The 9411-nt window shown below is 40.0% G+C and overlaps 1 protein-coding gene across 1 annotated transcript; it reads left to right on the forward strand.

The window, feature by feature from the left end:
• Positions 1-1032: 1032 nt before the first annotated feature.
• On the forward strand, positions 1033-8243 carry LOC111928565 (uncharacterized). Its single transcript, XM_023925919.2, has 7 exons — positions 1033-1192; positions 3399-3504; positions 4324-4497; positions 5212-5311; positions 6255-6343; positions 7168-7306; positions 7759-8243. The coding sequence occupies exons 1-7, from the start codon at positions 1123-1125 to the stop codon at positions 7765-7767; spliced, it is 687 nt and encodes a 228-aa protein (XP_023781687.1). The 5' UTR covers positions 1033-1122; the 3' UTR covers positions 7768-8243.
• Positions 8244-9411: the final 1168 nt, after the last annotated feature.

Raw genomic sequence — 9411 nt, forward strand, 5'->3', positions numbered from 1 at the left:
CAGAAGAATGGAGTATCTAAGGACCTGCTTCTTCACACTTCTGCCTTGCATCTGAAGAAGGATCATGCAATTTCTTCCATTGAGGTAGACAGTAATTTCTTTGTTGTGGTCTGTTGTAAAGCAATCTTCTGGCAGGACTGAGAATCTCTTATCTACTGCTGTAATGTTAAGTGCTCTTGGGCTTTAGCCAAAGCAGTATTTCAAGAATTTGCTAGGCATTGATTTTTAGAGATCATTATTTATCCTTTGAAAAGCAAAGGTTAAAGTTTACCTTTTGCTGTTAATGTAACTGTGGTTGGCATATTTACATAAGCAGCCAGCTCCTGTCAAATTAGGAAATCCACGTTGGGATTTTATCAGTTATAGATTAATTTTGAAAGCACTGTGCTAAGAACAATGCTTGTGCTAACTTCAGCTTCAATGCAGTTAAACTCCACTAACTTTGGGTGTATCCTGGGTAGTGTTTGGAGTGACCACAGAGTCAGGATCTTCCTGTGCAGTGAATGTTGAAAATTTTTAAGGACTCTTTAAATAAAAAAGAAGCAAGGGGGAGTGCTAAGGTGTGAGTTCCTGTTGTCACTCATCCTTGCCAGATGGGTAATTTCTTTTCTCAGAAAAATGAGAAATTAATTGACAATTGTAGATGCATCCAATTACAGGATTCCCTCCTTCCCATCTCATCCCTCTTAGATGGCTTCAGGACCATGGCTTTGTCTTTAAAAACAATGTCTGTTCCAGGAAATTATGTGCAAATACAGTCCAAGTTCATTATCTGTAAAAGGTAATATAAGCCTAAAAGGAGAAGAGAGAAATGCTTCTGATAGATACTTTAGTGTGTTGAAATTTAGGTTATTAAATGAATACCTCACATCTGATTTCAAAAATTCAGAAATAGCAATATTAATGAGATATTTTTATGGAACTTCTGGGTTTCATAAAGGAAAATATGCTGGGTAAGTTATCAGGAAGTTGTATCAGTTTTAAGTTAATTAGTAATTCTTTATAGAGAAGGATGCTGTAAAACAAGCTCAAAATCCACAATCCACAGCAGCAGAAAGGGAAGTTCATTCTGCTGCTGGCAGAGTCTGGAAGGAAAGGTCTTTTTCCCCCATTGGCTCCAGGATGTTCTTTCTGAAAGTCCTGCTGTGTGTCCTGGTCCTGGCCGGCCCCTTGCTGAGTGAGGCTTCAGCACGTAAGATCTGCTGGAATTCTGCTTTGTGGCTTGTCAGAGCAGGGACGTGGCCGTGGCCACTCCACTGGGTGCTGCTGCTGGGGCACTGCACTCTCTCTGGGGGGACTGCTGCTTGGGAATTCTCCTTTGGGCTGGGTTTATTTTAAATAGCAGCAAAACAATGCAAAAGTGAAAACCTTGGTCAGGCAGCTGCTGTCCTGTGTTTGGTGTCACAGGGAAGAGGTTGCAGCAGTATGAATTACACCTGAAACTCAGTATCCTGCTGGGTTGGGATCATTTCGAGTCAGTCTCTGAATTTCAGAAGGGTACTTTTAAATGAGTTAAATTGTTTGGTTCTTTCTCAGTGAGGAAAAAAACCTCTTGGTATACGGGTTAAAAAAATCATACACTTTTTTTATAGCAAGTGTTCTTAGACTTTTTTTGATATTAACAGAGAGAAAATCATCCATAATTAAGAGCATGACAACCAGAATGTACTGATAGAAAACTTACTTTAAGTGAGAAGCTAAGTAATGGAATTGTCTCTGGTTCTGTTAGAGTAGACTAGTATTGGCCTGCAATTATTTTATGGGAAGATTTCCCACATATTTTATTGATATATTTATTTTATCATCATTCTTCTGTACCTTGTAGCTACCAGTTACTTGTAATTGGCCATCCCTAAGCCCAGAGTAGTATACACCAGCTGCAGTTATTATTTTTCTAGTAAGAGTTTTGGTTTGTGATCTGAGGAATTGATTTATGCTACTCTAAACTTTTATTCGCAAAAAAAAAAGTTGCTGCTTGAAGGATAACTTGACATTTATGTAGACCACAGTATCTTGAAGGGCTCAGCAGTGAGTTCCTTTATCACATGGAGTATTAGAGCATTAATACCAAAGGGCACACACTCCCTCTCCCTGCAGAATCACAACTGATGATTTTCTGCTACCTTAGCGTTTTTTGTATCATTGCTGAACAAGTTGTAATTGTGTTACTGATCAGAGCAGTAGCTAAAAACATTGCACATCACCTAGGTGAGCCATGCCAAATGCTACTTGGGGTTTTTCATTGCTCTGTACTTTATAGGAATAACACATCACCTGTAGTTAGGTTTCCTTGGAAAATGTTTCAGTGCTGATGCCTCTTGGAGAGGAGAGCATGCAGTGTATGTAAATGGATTGGTACAAGCCTTGGTCAGTGTAATCATTTAGATTTATCTCTGATAAGCAGAAAATGTTGGATCAGATGGACTTGGACAGTGGAAAGGAAAGAGTCTCCCATCTTTTTTTGCAATGCAGACTGCTCCCATCACAGTTCCTCTGGCTAATAATGCATCAGTCAGGAGTTTGTTCTGGTGGAAGGCCCCTCCTAACAATGGCATTAAAGCTGCTGCAGCAGCTGCCTGCTGGGCTCGGAAGGGTCTGCTCAGAGATCTCAGCCAGGTCTGACTCTGGCTTCATCCCAAACACGGATCCTCTCACTGGGAATGGTTGTGCACAATTATATTTGGCTCTGCTGGCAGTTTGGGGTCTTTTATAAGTGTTCAGGTTGGTGCCTGGCACTGAGTCCGAGTCCTGAGCAGGAGAGGAACAGGTAGCAAAGGATGTGGGGTTGGGAGTGCCAAATGTGCTGGTGTTTGATGGCTGATTCAGGCTGCTCAGGGAGTTATTTTTAGCCAGCCAAATATCTGTGAAATGCTGTAAACAGATTCTGGGACATAATTTACAGCCCAGTGTTTACACAGCAAAAGAGGTAGAGGAGAACCAACACTAATGCAAACCAGATCCCTTTGTAGGCTAAACCAAGGAATAATCCCATTTGAAAACACACAAAAAGGTTCTAATTTGGATTATAACTGGAAGATTGGAATCTCTAATGAATCTCATGACTTTTAGTCCTTGCCAACAATCCAGAGATGATATATAGTGGAATTCAGACACAACCACACTTAAAATTATGAGATAAGAATCATAACACAAGCGATACCATTTCCTGGCTGACTGGAAGACAGGTGCATATTCAGGTTAAAGTAATTTAAGCAGGTAAATTTTCATTTCTCAAATAGCTTCAAAATTTTCAAGGGAAAAGTCACTGGGAAGCAAGATTTAGTATCATCTACAGAGTACATAGGAAGCTTAAATTTCTGGTGTAATTAGCAACACAGCCCACTGACAGTATGTTACTGCATAATTGCATTAAATACTTGTTTTGTTTTAATTCACAGCCAACTGCACTGGAGTTGCAGACTTTGAGGCCTGTCTGGGTAATGCAGATGAATTCTGTCCTAAAAATATTTCTTGCCAGTGTAAAAATGAAGAACCTTTTTGCAGGTACTGTGTGAGCTTGGTTTGTTTGTTTAAATACACATCATGTAAATATCAAATTAAATGATGAACTAAATTTAGACCCAAAACTGGGTCAAAGTGATCCATGAAAATAAATGTTGATCTTCATTCACAATCTGCATAAGTTTATAACTGATACAATGCATCAAACCTGGGATCTGGGCATAGTGTTTTCTTTTTAAAAGTATGTGTGGGCCATGTCATTCCTAATGTAGGTAATCACTGTAAACCTTAATTTTTACATGCTCCCTGTTCTCTCAGCTATTTTACTTTAGAACTGAATTAGCTGTGTAATTGCAAGTTCATTTTTTTTCTCAGGTTGATCAAATTTTCTGTGGAGTTTAAAAAAGAAATAGATATCTTAATGTTCTATTCTCCATTATGTAGCTGGGGGTTTTTTTGCCTTTTAAAAATCCAATATCATGACAGCCAGAAATGTGAGGTTTCACTTCCACTCAGCAGCTTTGCCATGCTGACAGCAGACAAAGATATCTTTGACCTGAGCCAGGCCATGACTTGGGTACTGCACCCTGTTCCCAGCAAAGCTTCTTATCTTGGACTCCTGAAGTGCCAACTTGGACTTGGATACTCAGAGCCTGGCAAATTACTTTTGCATCAAATCTGGAAACAGATGGGTGTAACTAAGATAAAAAACACCTTTGAACAAACAGGGAAAATAACAACTCTCTTGGCTCCTGCAGTGTTGAATAATAAATAATTATATAGCAAAATATTATACTTTTCTGGTATTGCTTACTTTTGAATTAAAATGCTGTTGCTGAAAGTGAATATTTTTATTTGCAGATGTGATTACTTCAGAAGTGGCTGGAAGGAGTATTGGTACATGGGCCCCAAATGTAACCACCTTTGGAATACCCTGGATTTCATTTTAGTGGCTACTCTTCCTGCAGTGGGACTGGTTATCATAGTGGTTGTAATATTTTCTGTTGTCTACTGCCTGAAAGTGGAAAAAGATGGGTAAGTGACTCTGGGTGCACTTATAAGGAGTTTTGTACTCAGAATAGAAGTACAGCAAAAGGAGTCTGGCATTCTGGTTAATTTTTAACCTCTGGATATTTAAAAGCACAAGGTTGTCATATTGCCAATATACTATTTATACCATTTAAAACTAACTCAAAGCTTCTTACCTGAGCACTCAGCACTTACTCAGCATTTTACCACTGCATGCAGAACTTCACTCAGTCGTTGCTTTCTTTAGGGCTCACCAGGCAAGCTTTAAAGATTGATAAGTACATTTACTACTTAAATTCAACACTACCAAGTGTGTATTTCTGATTTATTTGCTCTTAAGGATTGGCCTTTTTTCCACAGGTTTAAAAAAAAGGAGTAAGACTGATAATCATTGACAAGAGGTTTAAACATGATTCCTCCCACCCTTGGGTCTCAGATATTGGCAATTTGAGCTGCTTTTTGCTTTCAGCACTTTTTCCCAGTGACACCTCTCCCAAGTACAGACAATATGGGTTTTTCCCTCTGTCACTGAGCCCCAGTAGTGTGTCACTGGTACTTGCTCTGACATAGAGAAGCTGTAATAATACCCATCTCTTGTACAGCCATTGCCACAGGACATCTAAAGCTCTGACGTGGCTGTTGAACCAATCTGCAGCACAAAAAACATCTGTCGAGACCCTCACCATTGCTAATGCTCTAAATTCCCACTGTTCCCCCCAGGAAGCAGCCACAGCCTCCACCCAGTGGAGCACAGCAGAACCCTGCATTTAGTGCTGACACAGCTGCCAGCCTGGGGCACGGGCACCATCAGCCAGCTGGGGTAAGAGATGGCACAGGGGGGCACAGCACAGCCCCCAGGCCTTGGTGATTTAGCACAATGGGATGGGAAGAGCAAAAAAAAAAAAGGGAATTTGAGTTAAAAATCTCCCTAGCTTTTGATTTCCAAGATCAGCTGAATGCATGTGAGAAGGTGAAATATCATCATCAAGGATTAAATGAAACTAATTTGCATAGGAGAAAACAAAAAAACATAGGGATTACTTTTACAGGATGTTCAAAAAATATTTCCATTTTGGGCCAGTTAGAAGACCAGCTTTAAAAAGAGATCATGCTCTGCTGTACTGGTTTTCTCCATTAGGCAAGATGTAGTAGAGCTCATGGCTTGAACTAGTGGGTATGAAGAGAAAAGATGGATAAATACCATTAAAACCAATATAAAATACAAAGAATCATGGAAACAGAATGTTTGTTTGTGTATGTGTTCATTCCTCATTTGGTACTTCAAGGGATTATTTTACATATTAAGGAACACACAGTGTGTGAGAAAGAAACATTGAAGGCTGTCTGAGAAAAGGGAGAAAATAATCTAGTCTGCTACATTATTTTCTGCTAAATCCATCTGTAGAGTATCAATAGCTTGGCAATGCAGCAGGTCTGAGCCTGCCTTTACCAGGAGATGGTGCTGTTCAATTTTTAACTAATTTGGAATTTAGTCCTGTTGATGCTGTTATTCCTAAGGTATGAATCAGACCCAATCCTGCAGTTTGGTAGGGAAGAAATTCTTTTGTGAAATTCCTTTGTGAAAGGAATCCTTTTGGGTCAGAGCTGCGGGACTTGGGGCTTTCTCACGTCCCAGAGTGAGAGTTGTAGCCCAGATAAGTGAAAAACGGGTTTATACCTTCTAACATACTGTACCTGGAGAGCTGGTTATTGTAATTTCTTGTCATTTTGCTCTGTGTAACCACCTGATCCCCTACACACAGGATACCTGGGTTGGACAAATTCCAAAAGTTGTACTGAAAAGAGAAGATTTTAATGATGCCTCAGTCCCAAATCAAAGGCAGAATTACAGGTATGCTGCTACTTTTTGTCTTTTGTGCTCATTCTCACTTGATACCCTTGTTTGGAGACTCAGAATGACTTTGCAGCCTTGCCAGTGGCACAGCAAGCAACAAAGGTCCAGTAAATGGCAAAGCTTTTGACTGGATTATTCACAGACAAATCCTAAAATACTGCTTTATCAGTATTTTAACAGAGGCTCTGATTTTTCTCTAATCCCAGAAACATTAATTTCATTACTGTTTAGAAACACAGTTCCCTGCTTGTGCTTCCTCACTTGAAACCCCCTCAGGACCCAGCCAACTGCTGCAGCTCTTACTGCAACTTCTGCAGAGAACTTGTTTGCTAGGGTGCAGCTCAGTGAGAGCACAGCAGTCTCCTCACATGTAGCAGGGTTCTGCTGCAGACAGGCTGGAGCTTGCTGATGTTTCAGTCCCTCAAGGAGCTCTGGCTTTTTTCAATATTAATGTTGAAAATGTTGAAGGTATAGCTATGGTGAATTTAAAACATTTTGAAAATAATTGTAGGAATATAGGAAATTAGGTACTGTGGCATTGTTTGTTGTGAAAAGAAAATAAAAGCTTGAAGAGAACGTTGCTTCTATAAATTCAGTCTTCTCTGCTTGCAGGAGGATGAGGGTGTGACAGTAAAATGAACTTAAAAGACCTTTTAGATGTTATTGCCTCAGTACCATGATTTAATATTTATTATTATTAAATTTAATATTACCATGCTCAGTAGTGAGCTTTAATATTGTTATATTGCAGTTTAAACTAACCCTTTGTGCAATTTGTAGTGTATTACAAGGTTTTAATAACCTTTTTCTCTTTTGCACAGTTCTGTGTATGCTCAGCCTCTAAGGCCAGCAGATCCATCATCAGATTATTTCCCTCAGTCCCGAGCCCAGCGGGACAAGTTTGACTATCCCAGGAACGATTTGCCTTATCCAGTTTATCCAGAGGCGAGACAGTACCAGGTATGTATCAATTACACCCCTCTGCATATTAATTACCTTTTTTGCATATTAATTACATATTCTGCATATTAATTAGATCATCATCCTGGTACTGAATACAAATCATCACTAAATTAATAGTGTTTGTCACTAAGTAAAGATGTGAGCTAACAGAAAGCCTACAGCCACCTTTCACTGTGCAGGTGTTTTCTTCAGGAATGTTACAGACCCTGCTGAAATGTTTTTAAATATTTCCAAAGCTGTTTCAGTCTGTCTGCACACAGTGGTAATGCTTTCAGTTATTTGCATGAAAATCATCATCCAAAGCTCTTGGTGAGTGCACACTCAGAAGCAGCACACACTAAGAAAAGAAATACATAAAAATGTAGTTTGATTATATATAGACTATTTTAATAGCAAACATGCTGGGGAGCGTGTGTCATGCCACTGGTTTAATTCTAATCTCTTTACAGAGATACTAAGAAGAAGTGCTTCCTGTATCAGAAATGTCTTGGAATGCTGTGTGATCACTGGACAATTGAGGTGCTGAGAGAGCAGTGAGACCCTGGTGGGACACAGAGGAAATTGCTGTCCTTATTAAAGAGTTATTGCAAAGAGAAGGTATAGAGGATAATAGTAAAAGAAAACCTGATATGATATGTCATTAACATCTGATTTATTTACTGTCTAATTGGTGAGAGCTTCCTGTAAATCCCTGATACTGCAGTGCACAAGGGTCTGGCCTGTCAGTGTGGTACAACCACAGCCAAGGACTTGGCCTCTCTCTGTCCCAAGACTTATCAAATACCTACAGACCCATTCTCTTGTCCCTTATCTTTTTTGCTTTGTCTTCTGTGTTCATCCCAACAACTGGAATGTTCTGTCTTTAAAACCACCCTGGCTTCCTTTGTAACTTTTCTGTAAATGAGGAAAAATAAATGAATTTACGGCAGATTGACTACCTTGCCACTAAGTAACAAAGACACTGAAGACGGGGATTTATTTCCCATTTTTCAAAAAGTCTGAGGCGTGTTATATTGCGATTTATATTAAATGATTTTTCTTAGCATTAGGTAATATGTGAAACTACAAAACCAGAATTTTAAGGGTTTTAGAAAGGGTTTTTTGGTATTTGGTTTTCCCTCAGTGTAACAAAAATTCAAAGTGGGCAAATTTCACTGAGTTTACTTCTACTGATGCAAATTCTGTCAGAAATAAAAGAAGTGAGTCTGGTTCCCTCTCTTACCTTCAGAAACACAGAAACAGTGTTTGCACATGTGTTTAGAGCCCAGACTATCAGTTTAAACCGTTCTGACCTCAGAAATACTCGTGTCAGAGAATTGTCTCCGTGAATCGCTTTTTTCTGTCACTTCTCAGCCCTGGGTGGTTCCACAGTCTGACAAACTGTGGTGGTTGTTGACCTCAATCCAGCTCTGTTGTACCAACCTCAAGAGTGACCACAGAATGTGAGTGTTCAATTTGCTCCAAAAAGGAGTAGGAGGAGCAGACAAGGTGCTGTCAATATCCAGAGTACTGACAAGAGCAGAGTTGGCTGAACTGAATGCCTCTCTCACCATTTCCCCCAGTGTTCAGTTTTGTCATTAACTTTTCCCTTCATTCCTTAATTGTATTGGGCAGTTAGAAATTATTTTGTCATAAGGATGTCCATCTCTTGCTAGAGCTAGACAAAATGACTGGAACGTCCTTCCTACTGAATTTACTTTGCTGTGTGCTGTGTTATTTGGCTTCACTCTTTAAAGAAAAAAAGGGGAATGTAAAATGTAACTCTCCAAGTTCTCTGCTAAGGAGGTGAAAGTCCAGGAGGATGAATCTTTGGCGAATTAGAGAAGCTCCGTGTCTCTCTTGTCCTGAGGAGCCCAGAACTGGACACAACACTCCAGCTGTGGTCAGTAGGATCTCAGGATGGCCACCTTGGGTCACCCACCCAACTCTCAGACCCCGGTGGCTCTGCGCTCTGACCCCCAGACAGGGACACCCCTCACTCCCGCAGGTGGCTCTGAGCAATCCCCTCTCAGCTTCTGAGGGGTTTGGGCCACATTTCCCACAAATCCATTTCTGCCTTTACACTTTGCTTGGAAACACAGCTCCAGCTTTGGATTCCTCTA

Source organism: Cyanistes caeruleus, chromosome 14 (assembly GCF_971803275.1).
Source record: "Cyanistes caeruleus chromosome 14, bCyaCae1.hap1.1, whole genome shotgun sequence".
NCBI classification, from domain to species: Eukaryota; Metazoa; Chordata; class Aves; order Passeriformes; family Paridae; genus Cyanistes; species Cyanistes caeruleus.